Source organism: Indicator indicator, chromosome 23 (assembly GCF_027791375.1).
Source record: "Indicator indicator isolate 239-I01 chromosome 23, UM_Iind_1.1, whole genome shotgun sequence".
NCBI lineage: Eukaryota > Metazoa > Chordata > Aves > Piciformes > Indicatoridae > Indicator > Indicator indicator.
Genome location: NC_072032.1, coordinates 9,108,373 through 9,129,699, shown reverse-complemented (window position 1 = coordinate 9,129,699; position 21,327 = coordinate 9,108,373). Strand labels below are relative to the sequence as shown.

At 41.5% G+C, this 21,327-nt stretch overlaps 1 protein-coding gene across 1 annotated transcript in view; it reads left to right on the top strand.

Moving 5' to 3' along the window:
- Positions 1-947: 947 nt before the first annotated feature.
- Positions 948-21,327, top strand: part of TBC1D14 (TBC1 domain family member 14) — a 52,694-nt gene continuing 32,314 nt past the window's right edge. Inside the window, exons 1-3 of the mRNA XM_054391490.1 lie at positions 948-990; positions 6,684-7,419; positions 16,215-16,335. Of these exons, the coding sequence (XP_054247465.1) occupies positions 948-990; positions 6,684-7,419; positions 16,215-16,335 (900 nt within the window). The remainder of the gene's footprint in view (positions 991-6,683; positions 7,420-16,214; positions 16,336-21,327) is intronic.

Below are 21,327 nucleotides of genomic sequence, written 5' to 3'. Positions count from 1 at the left end.
AGTGAAGGGATGTGCACAACAGATCACTTGAAGACAGACAATAAAGGTAAGGGAATAGAAAAAGAAGTCAAGCATGCTGGCCTAACAATCGCCATAGAGCCTCCACTTGCGGCATTACAGCTCAGTTCCACCGACCTAAGGGTGCACCTTTACTTGATACCCTGGAGGTCCTGCAGTCCAGACTTGCAGAAAGCACAATTTTGCTTTCCTGTTAGAAGCAGCCAAGCACACAGGGAGAGCTCCGCCACACACCTGCTCCGCGCAGGGACCCCCAACGCGCAAGCCCGGCACGGAGCAGCCCCCGGCGCCGCAGCTGGCCGCTAGGCAGGACGGGCTGCGGCCGCCCGGTAGCGAAAGAGCGGTTCTCCTCCAGCGTGGGATTCTCCGAAGGGGCAGCCCCAGTCAAAACCCACTCCTCCTTCAACCCGCTCGGCTCTTCAGGGCCACACTGCGGCTAACGCAGGCACGCATAACCCATCCCGCCGCCCGGGGCACGCTAGGGCGATTCAAAATGGCGGCCTCCGCGCAGCCCCGGTGCCCAGCGGCCGCCTCCCCGCCCCCCAGCGCGCAGGCGTTTCCCTCTCGGGCGGGCGGTGCTTCCCACTGCCGCGCTGGGGAGGGGGAGCGAGAGAGGCAGCGAGGCGAGAGGAGGCCGACCCGCGGAGACCGGAGCGTCCCGGCAGGAGCCCGGCACCTGTCCCGCCGGCAGGGCTCGTCGTGCGCCCGCAGCCAGGTGTGCGTCGTACCGCTCCGTGCCCGCCGCGGGGGCGGGCGTTATGGGAGGCCCTGCGTCGCGCGGAGGGGTCGCCCGGCGGGCGGGGGCAGAGCCGCCTCACCTCCGCTGAACCCGCCGCTCCTCCGAGGGGACCGGAGAGCGACATGGATCGCCCGCTGCAGCCGCCAGCCGCCTCCTAGTCCCGCAGCAGTAGCTGTGGGGCGGGTTGGGCATGGCCCAGCCCGAGGAGAACGACGGAGAGCAGCGCTACCCCGGTGAGGAGTCAAAGTTTCTGCGTGGCTCTTCCTTCTCAGGCGCAGACCCAGCCGCGTCCGGCTTGTGGTCCTGCTGGGGCTCGGTCCACGCTTGGGGCTTGCGGGGGTGTGTTCCGTGGCACCTGTTAGGGTGCAGGGCAGAGGCAGGGAGGTGAGCGAGCTGTTCCGGGGGCGGGCTGGGCCGGGCCGCCATCACCTGCGCGCCGGGCAGGAGCGAGCAGCCCCTCTGCATTGGAGAGCTCGCCGGGACCGGCCGAGCTGCGGCTGGATGGGTTGAGCGACTGCTTGCCTTGCCCCGGCGTGGCCGCCTTAAAAAGTTAAGAGGAGCAGGTTGACGCTGCTGGAGTCGTCACCGGGTGGTTTAAAACCGCAGAGGAGGCTGAGCATCGCTTCCTCATGGTTTTGGGGAAAGGTATTGGTTGACGGTTTTTTTGTTTTGTTTTTATTTTAAATAAAGGCTGCCAGCTAGAAAACCTTTGCAGTGTCAAGTCAGCCCCAAAGCCCGTGAAAAGGCAGCAAGTCTTCATCTCCCTCGCTGTCTTTCTTTCTAGTCGAAGTATCGTAGACCAAACAAAACTACAACTAACATGAGCTGAAGTCCTCATGGCGCTGGCCGCTGATTTCGTGCGGCCTCAGGTTTTCCAGTAACATTGGTGCGGGGAGTTAAAAAGCCCTGGAAATTGCTTCTGGAGCAGAGACTTTGGAAGGACACTGTGACTTATTTATATTGCCTGACTGTCGTAGCAAAAAAAGTGGAAAAGTGTTGGATGGTTTGCTTCTAATCACCCTCCAAACGCTCCGCTCAGATGCCACATTAGTAAAGCGCCTGCTTCATGCCGGGAGCTGGCTGGGAGTTAGGTAAAAGACTTTAAAAAAATCTCAACGCGTTTCTTTTTTTCTTGCCATTAAAGTTTTGGCAGTGCTTAACATACACAACTTTAATCACTGTGTCTCATGTTTTGTCGAAAGCTGGACTGTTTTGTAGCTACAAGAATTCTTCACTATCAGCACTGTTGTGGCTGTTAGGACGCGAACACAAACAATCTGAACCAAGAAATGTTTAATAAACAGAACTGAGTTTGGTGCTGTAGCTGTGCACCAAGGTCACCTGCTGTTCTACTTGACAACAACAATGTGTTTCTTGGTACATGCAACTAAAATACTGTCAATTGCACAAAGAATATAAGCCCTTGATTTAAAACCAAGTATTTTTCATCTAAGAAAATAAAGGCTGTTGCATGTTTGTAATTGAGGAAATTCCTTGTTCTTAAAGACTTGAAAAAAAAGAAATTGCTCGTTAATCCATGTTGAAGAGACAAGGTGCATAATGCAAATTGAAGTGTTAACTCTTGGAGAACTGAGCACTATGTGTAAGTATTCCTTTCCTCATTCCTCCTAGGCAAGAAGATACAAAGCCTCTTTTGTAGACAGCTGTCCTACCCTTCCTTTCAAACACGTTCATTGCCTAAATGGCATTGTGAGTCACAGCAAACTTGGAAGAAAGTGGCTTGAGTTGGTATTTTTCTGATTTTTTTTTTTTTTAATGCTTTGGCATTGCTGTTAAATTTGTTTAGATTTGACATTTAAATGGTTTTAAAAGCCTTTTTTTATTATTATTTTTATTCTAGATCTTAGAAATTATAGTCAAATATGACTTGTTCCCTCTGTGTGGTTGAGTGATACACAAAATCAAAATCTGTTTTTAAAGCCTTTGGTCGTTGTCAGAACGTGCCTTCTTGCATACCATGATCAGAATTCGGGGAATGTGAGGTTGTATGGGCAGCTAGACTTGGATGGACCTAAACTCCGTGTATCAGACAGAAGAATGTACCTGGGAGAGGGTCTAAAAGGACATTGCTATTCCCATGAAGTTCTGACACTTTCAGTTCAGGAAATTCCCGAGTTTCTTTTTGTTAAGGAATTCTCAGTGATCTTTTTGTTCGCTGTAACTTTCTTGCTGGGTGCTGTGGCAAGGAGTTCAACTATCCTTTGTGTGAATGACTACATCCTCGTGTTAATTTTGAACCTGGCTATAAAACTGCCTTTATCTGGTGCCCCTTAGCTCTTGGAAGAGTTAATGAGTAAATAATATGTACCCAACCGCTAATTGCCACTTGTGACCTGTTGTATTTTTCCTATCTCCCTAGGATATTCACACTTAGGAGATCAAGGTTCCTGTAAGACACAGGATGTTAAGACTTTACAAATAGCATTTTTATTCAGATGCTAATATATTTAAGTAAACCATGGAGATCATGAATGTGGACAAATGCAGACAAAACAGCATATTTCTTTCTCAATAGTTTATTATACTGCTAATACTTGGATAACACTGTGTTTATTGTGATGATAATGTTATGCTAATAAATAATTTAGGGAAAGGAATTAGTATTGGAAAACATGACACAATGTTTGCCATCAGTTGTCAGATTTTTGCACTTGCCGAGGAGGTAGCTAAAATAAAGAGTATAAATATCACCTCACTATATCCTTAAAAAAAAATAAATCCTACAACAATCTACTGCAAAACGAATCAAGGCGTTCACATGCATGTTTTTGACAGCTGATTGCATCTCAAGTTTTCATTTAAAGCTCTTGATGGGTATGCTTCAAAGCTTCCCACAGTTTCGCTGAACTGTGTAAAACCTTTGTAGCTTCTTGTTGCATAATTGCTCCAGCAAGCTATAGCTGTTGCATACTTCTGCCTTTGCTGGGTGTCTGTTTAAAGGATCTCTTCCTGTTAAATTTCATGCTTAAAAAAAAAACAAAAACAACCAAAACTAACAACAAACAGCAAGCCAAGTTAGAACAGCTTCAGTACCCTGTGTGGAAATCTATTTTCACTTTTCTTTGAACTTTCTTGTTTACAGAATTGTTTGTCCTCTTGAGCTGTGGTGTTTACTAGCCGCTTGAATGCTTACAGTTGTAAGCTTAGTTAGAAGAGCCATGCAATTAAACTAACGACTGGCTGCTGCTTGGGAAAATCATTGAGCAGAAGTGAAGGCAGGCACTGGAGGAACTCATTATGGGAACATGCTTGTGCTGTTTACCATCATCAGAGTTGTTCCTGGTTGATTACGTTTCTGTATTTTGTTTTCTGGACTGCGTTTTCTAGATGCATTAATAAGTAGGAATTGTGATGAAGCAAACTCCTGCACCCTTGCTTATACAATTGCATAGTCTGTGTGTGTGTGTGCAACGTATGTAATCACATTGATTTGAATGGTAGTGCTATGGATATGAAGGGCTAGGTGAGCATGGGGAAGAGAAAGCACCTAGGCTTAGGTTAGTTTTCTCACAAACAGTTGAATCCAACCAAAGAAGGTCTGAGAGCAGGAAATCCAGGTATATTCAACAATAGTTATATGTAATGCTCTGTAATGTTTTGCCATATTTGGACACTTACACTATCAGAGTTGACTTCATGAAGTAGCACAGCTTCTTGCCTGTATTCCAAGATTTCTGTTTAGTTTTGGGGATGTTTGGGTTGGTTGTGTTTTGGTTGGGGTTTTTTGGTTGGTGGGTTTTTGGTTTGGGTTGTGTGTTTTTTTTTTTTTTTTTTTTTTTTTTTTTTTTTTTTTTTTTTTTTTGCTAGCCCTTACAATTTTAATTTAGTGAATAGAGAAGTTCATAGTGTACTGAGCTGAGATGCTAGTTGTCAGCTGTCTCCAAATTGCTTTTTTAAATTATAGGGGATGTAAACTTCTCAAGCCATGATTGTGCAAAGAAAGAAAAGTTGGTGTAGGAACTGTAAGAAAACATATGTCTTGACAAGCTTTTTAGTTAAAACAAGACATTTGAAACCTTGCTTATTCGGGGGATGGGGCAGTTGATTCATTGATTAATTTGGCTGTTTGGAAGTTCTGAAAACAGAAGGTTAAATAGCCAGGGTTGCTTCTACTTGGCTTTTCCCTTCACTTAGGCATGGATTGAACTGGACTGTCAGATCACCTAGAGAATAGCATTTCTGTAGTAAGCTAAAGAGTTCATATAGCTTACAGAGTATATTTGGTTTCAAACTTTTCATGTGACTGAAAGCCTGAGGAAAAAAAGTTGTTACTGTTTGGACCAGTGGAATATGTTTGAAATGTGTTTTCTGTCACTTACTTCCTCTCAGTATCACAGCACCAAAATGTATTGATGAATATGATTTCAGTATGGACAGTGTGTCAAACCTTGGTGTTTGGCAGGGCTTAGGTGCCATTTAGGAAGTGGTTTGGAACTACTGGGAGGGGCTAATTGTCCCAAATGAAATGTTTGGGGTTTGGGATTTTTTTTTTTTTTGGTGGCTTTGTGGTTTTGTTTGTTTGTGGTTTTGTTTGTTTGGGGGATTTGTTTAGTTTTGTGTGTGTTGTATTTTGGTTTATTGTGGTTTGTTTGTTTTTTTTTTTTTTTTTTTTTTTTTTTTTTGGGGTGGGGTGGGGGCATTATTTGTTTTTTAAAAGTAGAATGTGGGGAGGACCTCCTAGAGAACAACTGATATCTTTAAGTGCTACACTTGAGAGAGAACAGGAGACCAGGCTTCAGGAACTGGAGAAAAATCTGTCTAGAGAGCAAGCTGGTAGCAAGATGGGAGCGGTATTCTTCACTCCTTCACACTCAGCCCAGAGTGTTTCAGAGAGAAGAAAATGAAGCAATATGTGCATACTTGTGCTGCCAACTGCTGCAGAGTGATTACATTGCAAACTTCAGCAGAGCTGAAGGTAATTTAACTAATCATATAGAAGGAGAAGATGCATCGAAGGTCACAATAATAAACACTTAGTGTTTTAAAGGCTCAGCAGCAGTTCTGAGAGCCAGGGCAGCAGTGCTAATGGTGTTCCAGGCTTGAAAGGTTGCGGTTGCCCAGGAGGAAAGTACATCTAACCTGCAGCCCACACTTAACTACTCTGTCTTTGAGGGTTGCTCAGCTTTAGGCTGGAAGTAGGGCACTGGCTGGGGTAACTAACTTGCTGGCAGCCGCTGGGGAGACTGTGAATGTATATGGCAGGTATGAAGGATAGCAGCAAATAAAATATATTTGCGAGTGTCAGTTTCACAGTGTGTTCCCTGAGGAAGTGCATCATATGTATTGTCAAAATGTTGACTGCATGGAGAGCTTTATAGCTATTCAGATTTTGCATCTCTTGCTTAATGCAAAATTGATATATTATGCATTCTGTTCCAGTGACAAATTTATTACTGGTTTTACGGTATCCAGAAGAATGCTGAGAAACTCTGTTTAAATGAATGCTGCAGAATTTTGGTCTAAATGTATGGAAACAAGTTTTGTAGCCCCCCTTAACATCAGTAAATATGCATTTGTAACTGCATAAAAATAAATTTCAAATATTTTTCTTAATATTGACATGGAACACTAAAGTACTGCTGTTTTTTATAGCATGTAATTTCACTCTCAGGAGATGTATATGAAGCAAACACTGGTGCACAAACCACTGATGAAATGCTTTTTCATGCTTGACATTTTCTGGAAGCCTAATTTAAGTTGCCATTGTCCTGCTTGTTCAAGCAGAGGGAAGGGTAGTAATCATGTGCAAGATAAAAAACTTTTAATTAAAAACCTAACTTATGACAGGATTGAGTGTGTTTAAGCAAAACCCAATAAACAAAACCAACAAACAGCCAAGAACAAACCACAGCCTTCCTGCAAAAACTCATAATCTTGTGTTATTCTTTTTTTTCTTTTTAACCAGTTACCAGTTGGACCAAGACAACTGATGTAAATTTATCCAACTCCTTAAACGGTTTGAGCTTCATGGGAATTCTGGACACAAGAGTGGGCAGCGGTATCCAAGGCCTTCGAAGCTTGAACTCCGGGACACCGAGCTCTGTCTCCTTGCCTGAGTATGGGCCTGGCCAGCTGCCCAGTGCTGTAGAAGATTGTCATAGCCTTAAATCAGTGGATTCTGGTATTCCAACTCTGGAAATAGGAAATCCTGAGCCTGTTCACTGCAGTGTGTTAAATGTGAAGAGAAAGCAGTCAGAACCTGAAATTGTGCCTGACAGGGCTTTTCAGAGTGCAAGCACGCTGCTGTCTTATGTGCCTCCGCTTCCTCTGACTTCTGAGCAGGACCGTGCCGTGAGAAAATCCTCTACGTTCCCAAGAACTGGCTATGACACTGTCAAACTTTATAGTCCAACTTCAAAAACTCTGAATCGAAGTGATGATATCTCTGTCTGTAGCGTTTCCAGTCTTAGCACAGAACTGTCAACAACTTTATCAGTTAGCAATGAAGACATTTTGGACTTTGTGGTCACGAGCAGTTCAAGTGCAATTGTGAATCTTGAGACTGACGAGGCACACTTCTCAGATGTCACCCTGAATTCCACTAAAGAGACCAATGATCAGAGCCAACAGGAGTGCTGTCAAGAAACAGATGTGGACAGTAAACGAAAGATATTGGGACCTTTTACAAACTTCTTTTCCAGGTAATGTCTCCATAAAATGTATTTGTATTTAAGTACACTATGTAGGATCGTACAAGAAAAGCCTTACGTGCTATTTTACTTTGAAAGAGGGGTGGTGAGGCACTGAACAGGTTGCCCACAGAAGTTGTGGAGGCTCCAACCCTGGAAGTGTTCAAAACCAGGCTGGGTGGGACCTTGAGCAACCTGGTCTAGTAGTAGCTGTCCCTGGCCATGCCGAGGGGGTTGGAATTTCACTGGCTTCTCCAATGAAGCCTTTTGTGAATTTGGCTAAGGCCCTTAATCTCATGTCACATAAATAGGTAAATATAGGTAGGATCCATACCTGTGTTGAAGAGCTTTGACATTAAGGATTCATAAGTGGTCTAGTAGTGATGGATTGTTTTATTGATCACTGTATGAAGCTTCTAATGCAGATACTTGCCAAACACTTATACCATATCTCAACTATTTTGAGCATGTGATTACTTCATATAAGTTACCTTTTTTTTTGCATGAGATGAATAGGCTGATAAGAACAGGCTGATAGAACTAGCAAATACCATTCTGTGAAAAGCTGTCTTAATTGCAAAGCTTAAGAGAAGCTGTTTCTTTAGATCTGCTAAGCTGGCTGAAGCCTTCAGGGATTTTTATTCTTAGGTTTAAAGGTAGAGTTCTGTGCGGCATAACTCCAGTCATCAGTCATGTTTGAGGTGCGGAAGCTTTTGTGGACCTCTGTTTGTTGCCATGGAACCAGACTTAATTTTGAAGCAGGAGGCTTTCCAGCACTTCAAAGCATGAACTTGTGTTACTCATTCCAGTAACACAACTGCTAACTCAAACAAATGCTGTCCTTCAGCTTGGAAGAAGCACAGCAGAACAGGCACATTTAAACCCTGCTCAAAGTAGGATGTTTAACTGCTGCTCAGTTCTTCTCATCCAACAAAATAAAGCTATCTGTGTAAATTCTGTTTCAGTGTAGTCTCTAATGGTTTTGCCAGTGTTACAGAAATGGTGGTTCTCACTCTTGCCCTGTCTTGAGCAGCACAGTGAAGAAAGGTCCTGGACTGTTCTCTGGCTGGTTCTTTCCTCAGGCTGTTGCATGCCTTGCTGGGTGTGGCAGGAGGATCCAAGGCGAAAAGAGACTGCTTTCCTGCTTGCTTACACCTAGCTTTCCTCTTGAAAGAGCTTAAGGCATTGCAGACACAGTGCTAGGTGGAGTACTAGAACTCTCTTTAGGCTCCAGGTTAGCACGTGAAAATGGGTTATTGCTTCTGAAAGCAGCTTTCACTGCTGACAAATATGACATGTTGGTTGTTTTCAAGTGGCATGTGTCCTTGTATCAGCTCTAAAAGGCCAGAGGGATTTCATATAAAGCAGGAGTTGGAAAAATTTCCTTCATTTGAATATACGCAGGAACTTGATTTCAGAAATAATGTGAGCAAATAATTGTCTGGGAGGCTAAAGAGTCTGTCTTCTCTGTCCCTTTGCCCTAGTGACCCAGAGTAGCATAGGTTAATGAGTTTTTACCTTTGGACTTCACTCCTGAAACACAGAGTTTTTAAATGCTCAGGTCTAAAACAAGTTTGCTGAGTCAGGACTGTTGTGATCTTACAGATCACTAGATCTGTAGAAGCTGTGCTTTTCATTCGTTTTGCTGACTGAGGATGCAGAGTGACCACATAAAAAACTATGTTCAATTAAATAATAAGCCATGCAGTTCCCTTCCTTTCTAATGGACTACAAGAATCCTAAGTCTTTACTGAGTTCACTGCTGTGCTTTTTGTCTGTTTCCAGGAATCTGGATCTTTTCACATGACTTCTAGAAGTTTTTGATCCAGGCATTCTAAGTAGCAGGATCTCAGGAAACCTCTGCAGAGAAAAGGGTCTACATGTAAAATAAAAGCTTTAAGAACATTACATTTTACTGTTTCCAGAGAATCTCTGCATTTCTGAGACAGCTTCTGAAGCTCTGTATCGTACATAGAAGTACAAGGCTAGTCCAGATTGTGGATTTACTTGTAGTCTGGTAAGAAAAAGGGCTTAAGTTTCAAAATAACAGCTTCTGGTTTCAGCATTAAGTCTGAAATCATGTGAATCTTATGTGTTTGTCACACATACACACACGTTTTGAGGTGATTGGTCACACTAATTCAGTGTTCTGAACTTAGTGATTAGTTCCAGGAATAGCACAAGTAAGTCACCTGTTGGTGAACAGGACAAAATTCTGTTTGTTGCTTTTAGTGGGAAGACAGCTCACTGTACTTCCCTACTTTTGCTGGTAAAAGCAAGTCAGAATAACAGGGAACATTTTAGGGTTGATTTCCCACTTTCCTTTCTCCAAAAAGTGAATTCATTGACCATAAAAGGGAAGAAAAATCATAAAAGTCATTATGACTGAGTAATCTGGGATATTAAACTTCATATATGATGTCCCCTCCTCTGTACATATTTCCTGTTAAATTAAATTCTTCATTATGAGGGTGATGAGGCACTGGAAAAGGTTGTCCAGAGAAGTTGTGTAGCTGGAAGTTTACAAGGCCAGGTTGGATGAGGCCTCGAGCAACCTGATCTAGTGGAAGGTGTCCCTGGCCATGGCAGGTGGGTTGTAACTAGGTGATCTTTAAGGTCCCTTCCAACCCAAACCATTTTTGGGCAGGTATTCTGACAAGAATTTCCTCTCAAGTCCATCAGTTCCCTAGTATTCATAATTTATGTGTCAGTCCTGTTCCTCCTCTAATCAGGTAGTCAAAAATCCCATGATAGAATATGTTGCTGGTCTTTCAGGATTTATTTTTTGTGCCTCTGGAAATTAAGTGGCCAGAGCACCAGTTTGGAAAATCTAGGGATGAGGGACAGTCTTCTGTTTATTGAAGCTAAGTTGTGAAGGTAATAGTATGGAATGCAAAAGGTGGTTGAAGGATGAGAAAACAATGTTGTTGTACTTTTAGCCTAAATTCCATAACAGAGTGAAAATGTTTCCTGGATAGTGTTAATCTGAAGCTTTGGAATTTTCTCTACTGTCCTTATTTTCATCCGCTCTACTTATGAGAATAGTAAATCCTTCCAGCTGGCAATTCACAAGATTCTTCAAATTGTTTTGTCTCCTGAAAATAATTTTTCTTGAAAGACTAATTAAAATTTGGATGTGAGCACGCATCTTGAGAGCAGAAAATGGTACATGTATTTTTAACCCTTGTAGCAAAAAATTTACTTGCAAATTAGTTTGGGTTAATGCAGATAAAATATTGCATCAATTCCTGTGTGAGCTGAGTCTGTTTCTAGTTAATTCTCAGGCATCTTTCTTTACAGTAATTGCCTTCTTTAAGAGTAAGGAACCCATTCATTTGCAAAAAGAATCTCTGTGCTAGATTGCTGCAGTCTACCACAGAGCAGCACCAGCCATCTCCCTTTTCTTTTGCTCACAGCTATCATTCTGTGCTGCTGAGGAACCCAAAAACTCTAATAATGAAACCTCCCAAGTCCTAAGCTCCTATATATTTTTATTTCAGGCAGCTGGTTTGTCTTGGGGAGTTGTGGGAACAAAAAGCTGTCCATTGCCTGAAAGGCCAGGAGCAGGGTGTGTGTGCCCCAGCAGGTGTCTGTGGGTGTATCTGTGTCCACCTCATTCGACTCCACCCTCTGATACTTGCTGTGTGGGAACCCATCCTTTTTGCCTGTCATTCGAGTGACAGGTGCCAGAGAAATAGGTCCTTGACTCTGGTGGTGCCAAACTTGGCAGGTATCTCAAGGGGCACAGTATTGAGCCTGCCTGGCTAGAAAAGACTTTGAGGCTTTCTCAGGAAGGAGGTTTACATACGACTTTAAGATCTGGAGTAAATTTGTAACAGAACCCATGGCACCACTGTCTCCGCTCTTTCTAGTGGATAGGTTTGTATCCTGAACTGGGGGGGAGTGGTGGGGAAGTGCCTCTGGAGAGGTGCCTTGACATAAAGGGCTAACCTTGCTAACAAACCACAGCTAAAATGTGGAAAAAGTGGATAGTTGAGGGGTTAGGGAGCAGTGATAGGAGCTCATCACACCGCAGTAATTGCTGGCAGTTGTATTACAGGCTTCCTGTCTTCTTAGAGAGTTGGACTGAACTAAATAAACTTCCTGCTTCAGTGGTGGTGTAGCACTTTGTTTAAAACATGAACTTGACAAAGCTGTAATAGAACCATAGAATCGTAGAATCAGTCAGGGTTGGAAGGGAGCACAAGGATCATCTAGTTCCAACCCCCCTGCCACTACATCACTCACACTACATCAGGCTGGCCAGATAGATGCTATATGGGTGGGTTTGGCTTGGTTACCTGTTATTGATGTGGTTCTAATACACTGCTCATAGAACCAAAATGAAGTAGGTTTTAAGTTTTATTACAGAAGGTTTTCCTGACACTGTTGAGTTATCCGTTGGTATGGACTTCCTGTGTTCCCCACAGAAGAGGCAGCCTGGCAGATCAGCAGGCAGCAATGCTGCAGTGGGTGTATGCTCAAGCAGAAGTTTCTTTTCTGTCTCCTCTGTATCACAGGATGCTATTTGTATGTAAACATTAACTCTGGAGTTAGAATTGAATTCTCTTGAGGCAGGTAATTCCTCTCCGCAGCTCAATTAAAATAACAAAGTTAAACAGCTGTGTGGTGCCAAATACTGTTTTAGGGAACTGTGTAAAAGTAATTTTCTATTTGAAATGTGGTTTCAATTGAACTTCTGCGTTGGGCTTTCCTAAAATGAGCCGCGGCAGACATGCAAAATTGTTCAAACCTTCAATAGGAATGCAGATGTAACCCATGACATTTTAATGGCTTCACGTTAATGATGCTGCGAGCACGCTGTATCATGTGGGATATTCCTGTTAATATCTCTGTTGTAAATCAGCAGGATGTGCTCTAATGGCTGTGAAGAGGACAATAAGACCGAGATAATGATCAGCATGTGACCTTTTCTTTCCGGGCATGTCAATCCTTTTTACATTCAAGAACTCAAATTAGTTTGTGTGTCTTAAAACACTTGTAATTAAATTTGGAGATCCTTTACCCTAGGATTTCTGAGCTCATCTTTGAATTGAAGATCTGTTTGTTTGGATTTGTTGTGTTGTTTTATTTTATTCGGGTTTGTGGTTTGGTGGTTTGGGGTTTTTTTTGTTTGGTTTTTTTTTTTTTTGTCAAATGGACACAATGGAATTTGTGCTTCTTGTTAACCTGTATTTTTCCATTAGGTAAGATCTCCTTTAGTTGCCTTTAGAGTGGAATTTTTTTTGTGAATTATATTTGCTCAGAAGTGAGGCTTCTTCGTGCTTTTTTTTTTTTTTTTTTTTAATCCTTGGGAGTTGTGTAAGGATGTAGGAAAGGAAGTCTTTTTTGTGCTGTGGCAACAGAAAAATTAAAGCTTCTTCTGTAAATTATTTGCACTTATCTATGTATGAGAAATTATTGCCTCATTCTAAGGGAGTTTTGTATTTTAAGGGTCCACTTGCAGTCTAGAAGTCTCAAGTAGTGGCTTTATCAGGATCATGTGGTGTTGTCCACATTTATTGCAAAGCTCTACAGAAATTGGACCAGAGAACATTCCATAGTAAATATTTTTTTTCCCTTCAGGTTTTCTGAAGTGAGGTGCAAAGGGAGCAGCATCTCTTCTGCTCCTTCCATGTCAGTCTACCTGTCCTAGGGTTTGTTCTGGCTTGAGTCACACCAGGGTTTAACAAAGCAAGAACAGGTTTTAGTTTGTGGTTCTACATCTGATTGTACCATCCTGTGGCTTCTGAGAACATTATACCCTTGAGTTTTGAGATTTCAGAGTGCATGAAGAGTGTAGGCATCAGGAAAACATCAGACCTTAGGCACAGACAAAGCAGGGAAGAAGAGGAAAGGGTAAATTGCTTTGTATGGAATGGGAATTGTATATTGACATGTCTGGTGCTTTCAGTTCAGTATATATTGTAATATTTTTAAAGTGAAATGGAAGTTCCTGACAAAGTGCAGTGGAAGGGGTGCCTGATGGCCTAGAATGTCCAGTGGAAATCATGTGGACAGGGAAGAGAGAGTTGGGCAAAGACTGTGCCATCTGCTAGATAAACTGTAGAGCAGATTACTTATGATGCTCACTCTGAAGGGAAAACAGATAGTATTGTGGAATTAGACTAAAATCAAGTGTGTGAGATGACTTTTTGGGCTTAGTTTCTCTTACACAGGCACTTGCAGCAGAGAGCTATTGTACATCATCATTCCAATTCATCTCCTTTTGCTTTGAGAATAAAGACTTCCTGCCACTCTTGAAATCTCTGAGGAGACTGGAGGGGATTATTGCTTGTGTTGCCTGTGCTAGCAGCCTAATACGGAGAGACTGAGAAAATTGCCTGTTAGTCCTTTAATTTTCATCTTATTGCAGTGCTAATGAATTGTGGTGAAAGCCTTTTACTTGCAAAAGGGGTTTTGAGTGTGCACAGAAGTGTCCCACAAGTGTGCCTTCTTTTGGGGCTCTTTCAGGTGTCCCTGATGCTAGAAATTCTTGCTTTCTCTGAAGACTGTAGTAGTCTGGAATTCAGGGTACTTGCTTCTGTAGTAGTAACAACCTTTTACAAGAACATCCAGCCTTGTGTGGTAGATCCCATTTACCAGCAGTAGTTTTGATGATGTTACTCCTGTCATGTTTTTCTTTTTGTTCTTAGGTGTATTTGAGAACCTGCTTGGTATTTCTCGATTTTCAATTAACAAAGCATCTATAAAAAAATAATCTCTGTCTCTTTACATTTTATTTCCCTGGTAGCTGTCTCAAATGACCCTATAAATCCATTATCCCGGGCTCTCTTACATGTTATGAACTTGGTAAGAAATAATTACATACAGAAGACAGAGAATATTGCTTTATATTGCCATGGTGAAGGAGCTGCTGGTGAACAAAGAAAGCAAATTGAACTGAGGTCTCTTTCTTGGAAATTGTTTTTATGATTGTCTCTTTTTACTAGCATTAGCAGTCATAGTGGTAGCAGTTTAATCAAACTTTCTGATTAATGCTCTAGTTAGCTTCTAAATCTCTAAGCAGCATTACACCTGTAAGGATGAGCTACAGGAGAGCTTCATCACACTGAAATGGAGTATGCTAGTTACAGAGACAAAGCAGGTCTTTGGCTTTGATCCATTAGTCTACCTGTAGAATTATTTCTTGCTTTGAAAACAGCAGAAAGAGGGAAAATATATCAGTATGTTTCTCTATTTTGCATGCTGTTGTTTTTCAGAGATTTCCCTACAGTTGTTTCCCCTACACCTTTATGCTGTTTTTGTGTGAGGTGGGGTAGGGGAATGCTGAAAGGGATTTTTAGGAGTACAGTCACTGTTTGGTTTTGACACCAGTGTAACTGACTTGTGTGATTCCTGTACCTAAACACTTTGTTCTTATCTTTTAATATGAAATCTGTTCCTAGTTTGGATTTCAAGGTAACTGTGCCCTTGTGATATAGAAGCACGTGATGATTTGTGTAAATAGATGCAGATTTAGGGATGGCAGTGCACCCTGTTAATCTTAGAATTGACTCCAGTGTACTCTGATACCTGTGCCTTGATTGTTTTGCTCAGATTAAACATTTCTCCTGTATTCCAAGCAGTATCTGTCTAGGTGCATTTATGATATTGTTCATGTTAGCTGATCCCAAGTGGCTAGGAAAACCAGCTTTTTAGTGTTCAGGTTATTGCAGATTCAGCCTCTTTAGAACATGAAGCTCAGTCTAGTTTTATTTCCCAGGCTGCCACACTTGAAGAATAAGAAGCAATTTATACTTGGTGGATCAACCCACTGTGCTTTAAGGTAGTAACTGTAAGGAAAAGCAGTAGTGCCAGGCTGAAAGCATCCATGGTGTGAAGGGTCTATAGCTGCTTGCTGGTTAAAGTAGCAAAAATGCTTTTGTCTCATCTCAGTGGAATTACTTATTTTTTTATTTTAAATGAGGGAGTGAAAACCTGTAGTCGAGCTCCCCCAAAAAACTGTGTACCACAAGCTGTGTAAATAAGCAAGCTGACTAACCTGGACACATTTGAATATTTGCTGAACTAAGACAGTAGGACAAAGGAAAATCTGTTGCTGTAATAATCCAGACATGCTGTGGGTGTAGGATATCCGTTGTGCTCTTGGAGAAGCTGAGTGCTACTAGAAGCACGAAGGCTGGTCTGTACCTTGTGTCCAGTTTTGGGAGAACATGTGGTGAGAAGACAAGTCTGGCATGTCTGTTGCCTTATGATTAAAAACAAGCACTGTCAGTTCTCAGTGGCTTTATGTCTAGCTTCATGACTGTTACTGCAGTGTTTAAGCTGGTTAATTTGAGACATTGCAGAGGGACTTCAGAATTAATGTGTTTTGATAGCTGCTTTTAAAGTTGTTCAGGAAGAATAATCTTTTATGAAAGCAGATCAAATGCAGCAAAAGGCTACTGTGTCTGCAACTTTTGTGTGATTTTTGGTTGGTAGTGTGTTGTAACAGGCGGGTGGAGAATGTTTATGCAGCAAGAGGTTTTGTACCTTAGTCTTACTGTAAACATGAGGCTGAATGACCTAGGCAGAGGCTAAAAAAGAGGGACTCTTCTAGAAAGTTACAAGTGAACTTCTTATATCTGCTGAAAATTCTCATTTAACCAAGTCCATTTCCTAGTATGGTAATAATAGTGCATTGCATGATGTACCTCTTGAGGACAGGAAACAGTGCCTGCCAGCAGAACCACAGGAGGAGCTGGAATATGTGATCGGGATACATAAAGTTAGCAAATTGTCTATCCTTCTGTTTATTATGATTAATGGCCCCTTTCTTATAATCACACTTTTTCTTTTTGTAGGAATTTGTTTACCAGAAAGCAAAGTGCAAGATTTGAAAAACAAAATGATGTGGGATGGAAGTTGTTTGGAAAAGTACCTCTCAGAGAAAACTCACAGAAAGATCCAAAGAAAATACAAAAGGTATTTGCTGAATTCTGTGTTGGGAGTAGTGGTTAATGTAGAAGCCAGTTAGGTTTATGAACCCTTTCAGGATTCAAACAAATGAATTGCTGGGGAGTTGGAGTCCTGCCATGAGTCCACCAGTGGTCAAAACAGTCTGCCCACCTCAGACGCAATGGAAAACTGGAGGGGTTTGTGTGCAAGGCTCTGGGAACAGATTGCAGGTGTGCAGTAGGTGGAGTGGCAGCCTAAGAGCTGATAGCCAGGCTTTGCAGTACACCTTGCTTGTTCTGCTCTTACCACTCCATCAGTCCTTTGAGTCAGATTGTTCAGCCTTGATGATCATGTTAATACAATATATCATACGTTTCTATCATACAAGCTGCCAGCAGCACATTCCCACCCCCTCCTACCAAACTGCTTTGATTTTTTTTTTTTCAATTATTCCTTTATCGCTAAATTTTGAGGAGAGGGGCAGATGGAAAAGTCTTGTTAATTTTTGGTACCAATGGCAGAATCTCCCAAATGGGCTGTGTTCAGCTGGAGGTACAACGAGCTTTCTTTTAGGAGTAATGTTCTAACTGGAAATAAATTAACAAGATTTATCAGTTGTGTTTAATAATTAGATCATGACTATATGTGGAATCAACTCTGCAACATATGATAAAGTGAAAAAGAGCTCTTGAAAGAGCTAAATACGTTGCTTGGCTGATAGGTGATGCTTTTGTATGGGATGGAATGTTAAGTTTATAACAGTACTCTGGAAAGAACATTTGTAAGTTGATTTGGGTCAGTTATCATTCAAGTGGATTTTCACATAGCTTGCCTTTTTTTTTTTTTCTCTAATCCTAGTTGATTAGTAAAATCACTTTACTCAAGATCTGTTTTTTGGCTTAAGTGTTAAGTGGAAAAGAGTGGTTGCAGAGCAGCAGCACCCGGCAGGAAACACTGAACGAAATTGCTACAACCTGTGCTTTAGGCAGACAGTGATAAGAGTTTCTGTTGAGAATGGTGTGTTTTATCCAGGAATAAAAAACATGCAAAACCACAGAGTGGAGTCCACACTGATGTGTGGAAATTCTTGTGCAGGTCCATGTGCAGAGCACTCCAGATGCAAGCTGTGTAGTGTGACCAGCTGCTGCCACGGGTTCCACTTCTGCATCCGCAGCCTCTGCTGATGGGTGGCAGTTGTCTAAAAATACCAAGCTTGTCTAAGTGTTTGCTTAACCATGCTGTGTGCTGTGTTCAGATGGCCCATTCAGGAGCTTTTGAAGAGGAAGTGGTTGGCTCAAGCTGGCTGCTGATTCTGGCAGGTGCTAGCTAATCTACAATTTTGCATAAAGCCTTGTCTTCTGTTGTGCTGAGTTTGTCTTTGGATAGATCACTGGAGAAATCATTGTGACTTATTGCTGTAGCTGTTAGTGGTGGGGTGAGTGCATGTAAAGTTCATTCACAGTTTAAAGCATTCTAGGCTGTCAGCAGTCTAGTGCAGCTTTTTAATGCTCTGCAGTAGAAGTCCGAAAGTGTAAATGAGTCATTTCCTGTGTTCTCCTCTTGGGTTCACCTCCAGTTGTTAGCCTTCAGAAAGGCAGGATTTAGCTCTGTCATAGTGTGCTTGAGTTCCCTTTTTTTTTTTTTAAGAGCAGAGAAACCCAAGTGAAATTGCAGTGGAAGAAAGCTTAGTTACTGTGGTTAGTCTAAAGCTAACCTATGTTTGTTCTTGTTGCAGTCTCTAGAAATAAGTGTAACTCTAATTTTCACACTTAAGCATTATAACCCCAGCCTTGCTAGTTGCCTTAATGCACTGCTGTTTCATGTGTTTGCTTCTGATCTGGTAAAAAAAAAAATAATCATATATAAAGGGCATCAATTTTTGTAGAAGTAAATAAAAATAAGGAAGGGAACCTGTTTCATCATTGAAGTTCTATTTATTTATTTCCAACAAGAACTGTACTAAATAGATTACTATATTACTATATTACTCTACAAAGAGCATGTTGTTGCCCTTGTCCTGACTTGAAAATTACCTGCCTCAAACAAACCGGCTATCATATTTAAACAGATAAAACAAGAATAATAGCTTTTATCCACAGTAAAGGAAAGGGTAACTGAATACTATGGCACAAGGATTGCTTCTGAGTATTTTAATAATAGAAGAATGTAATATGACCCTCCTAGGTACCATCATTTAGCAGAGTCAAGCAGCCAGAGCACTGCTTCTCATGCTATTGGAACTTCTTCACTTGTGTTATGAACATGTGGAAGCACAGAACATTATGAACATCTAGAAAATAATAAGCTGTAAATGTAAATTGTAACAGTTATGGCAAGGTACAAAGTACCTTTTGGAAGGAAGTCAGGGGTTTTTTGCCTTGTCTTCCACTTTTAAAGCTTTTATTTGATTTTTGTCACTCTTGTAAATAGTCTGGGTCAAAAGCCCTGAAAGCTGGAGGGATCCTAAGCAGGTGTACCAGGTGATGCGTAAGGATAGGTATCTCCTTTCTGGGATGCAGATATTAGAGAGAAGCTTTGTTAGTTGTTATTGTAGTTAAAAGTTCACCTACTGCTCTCTACTGAAGGGTCTGCTTCAATGCCTGTGGTGTGGTATGGTCTGGTCTAGCGAAAATGCAGAAGGTTTAAAGTTGTCCAGTTTGTCTTAATGGAAACAGTTTCTTTGTAGCCCAAGTTGATACTTAGCATGAGATGGAACATAAAATAATCATGGCACATGATTAGCTTTAAATGCAAGGAGCTTGACTTCTGAGGAAAAAATACAGAGCTCTTCCTATGTTCCAACACTTCAAGGCCAAGTGTCAGGTCTTCTGAAAACTTACCATCCATGAATGGAAGTTTATTCTCATTTGTTGTTAAATAAGAATCCAACATGCAGCTGGCATTTGTTTGTCTGTTAGTGCTTATAAACACACAAACATCTCCAACTTTGATAGCAAGTAAGTTGCTGGGGCTTTTTTGGTGTGGTAATCTTCTACTGTACATACTGGTAAGAAATGCACAAGAGACTTTCAGATTTTTCCCACTCCTGTGGGTTTTTAAATTAAAATAGAAGTCTGTAGATTGCAAGCCTGAAAATACCAGCACATACTATTGAACACTGCATTGCACAAGCACTTGGCAAAATATCACTGTGCAGCAAAGCTGGAGATAAATCCTTAAAGGCAAGGTGTTTAGCTTCTAAACACTGTGGTGGAACTGCCAGTCCTAACAGGAGACTAGAACTTGCATTGCTAAAATGTAACATTGAGAAAGCTGCTAGACTTCAATTTTTCTTATTTTTGTGTTAAACAAAATCAAAGTCCCAAGAAACCTGACCCAATAGTTTTCTTTGTCTGCCTTTCAGTTTGTACATCTCAGGCTTCATCTAAAATTAAAGAACTGGGGGAGGTGAAGGTTTTGAAAGGCTGACTCTTACCATGCTCACTAGCAACAACCAACAAAGCTTATGTACTTTGCTTCTGCACAATGAATGGAGTTAGTGCATGCACGTTACTGAAAACCCAGAGGATCCAGATGCAGTAATTCTTAAAATCCTAGACTGGTGCTTTTTCCGTGTCTTTCTGAAGAAAGACTGGGGAAATCTCTTCACATTTTATTCTGTCCTTCTCCCATTCTCTCTCTGAGGACACTTGACCTAATTTTTCACCATGACTTTGTTATGCTATTTTTGTGCCTCTTAGTAATTTCCTTGTACAAAATTTCATGTACTCTATCGAGGATTTGGCTCGTTAGCATGACAATGTTTGGTGGTAACAGTTCCATGAATATTAAAGCCTGGAAACAGTCATTTCTTTAAGCTTGATATTGAAGGTATGTTTGCCTCCCTTCATGTATTTTGTTTGTTATTTGTATGTAGCATTAAACGCTACGATTTCTTCTCCTCAAAATTGAACCTTATGTTGTAAAGAGGATTATATTCAGGAGAATTTGCATGTTGATGAAGTTTTTTGGTGAAATTAAACAGAGAATGCACAGAAGTCCACCAGTCCAAATGGGTGATGAGAGGTAATACGAAGCACACCACAGTTTGAGTACAAAAGGAGCTTTTATTAGACATGTAAGAAACCAGCAGTGGTAACTGCTTCAACGGTAGTGTCTGGGATCAGAGAAGCAAACATGGATGTAGACAACTGCTCAAAGAGGCTTCAGTGCAATAGACTTATCACCTTATTTTCAATCACTTCTAAGAGCAGACAAGTATCAAACTTGAAGAATTCAGAGATCCTTAGAGATACACACATCTTGATCAGGAAGGGGAAGAGAAATTAGGGATTTGAAAATGAGAGAGGAAGTGGAAAATGGTTGGAAGTACTAGGTGAAGCACCTCTTCTCACACTAGCTTGGTGTATGTGCTGAATTCATGTAGCTGTGTATAAGCCTGCACGTACTTACCTACACAGACAGCTGTTTGCAAACAAAAATAGTAACTGTGCTGCGGTGGGTATCTGAGCAGCATCATAGTGCCAGTTGTGCATTGCAAAGGAGATGGCATTGCTGAGTGGTTTTCATGCTGTCATGAAGATTGTAAGTACTTGAGGTCATATTTACAACTGATTGGAGGACCTGCAAGATAAAATGCCATATTCCTGTGACTATAGCCCAGAGTTAACTTGGTGAATTGCCCATTTCAGAGTGGCATCAGCAGGAAGCTGATGTGGCTTGAAGAGTCCTTTTATTTCTGTTTCTTGCTCAGAATGAGGGGGCAGTCCTGACATCATCTTCAGGCAGGCAGAAAAGCATATTATTTGAGACTAGATAGGAAAGATAAGCTTTCTCCTGCAGCATCAGCACTAATGTGAAATATCAGAAGAAGTTGCTGAGAGATTGTTTGGAAGGGTATGGTGCTGAGGCTACACAGAAAATTGAGGTGAAGAGACCAGTGAGTGGACATAGGTTTTATGTAAAATGCTGGTTTTATATCCATTGTAATCTCAGCCCTTGGAATTAACATTTAAGGGATGCACTGAAAGCAGATGTTGGTAGTATTTTATTCTAATA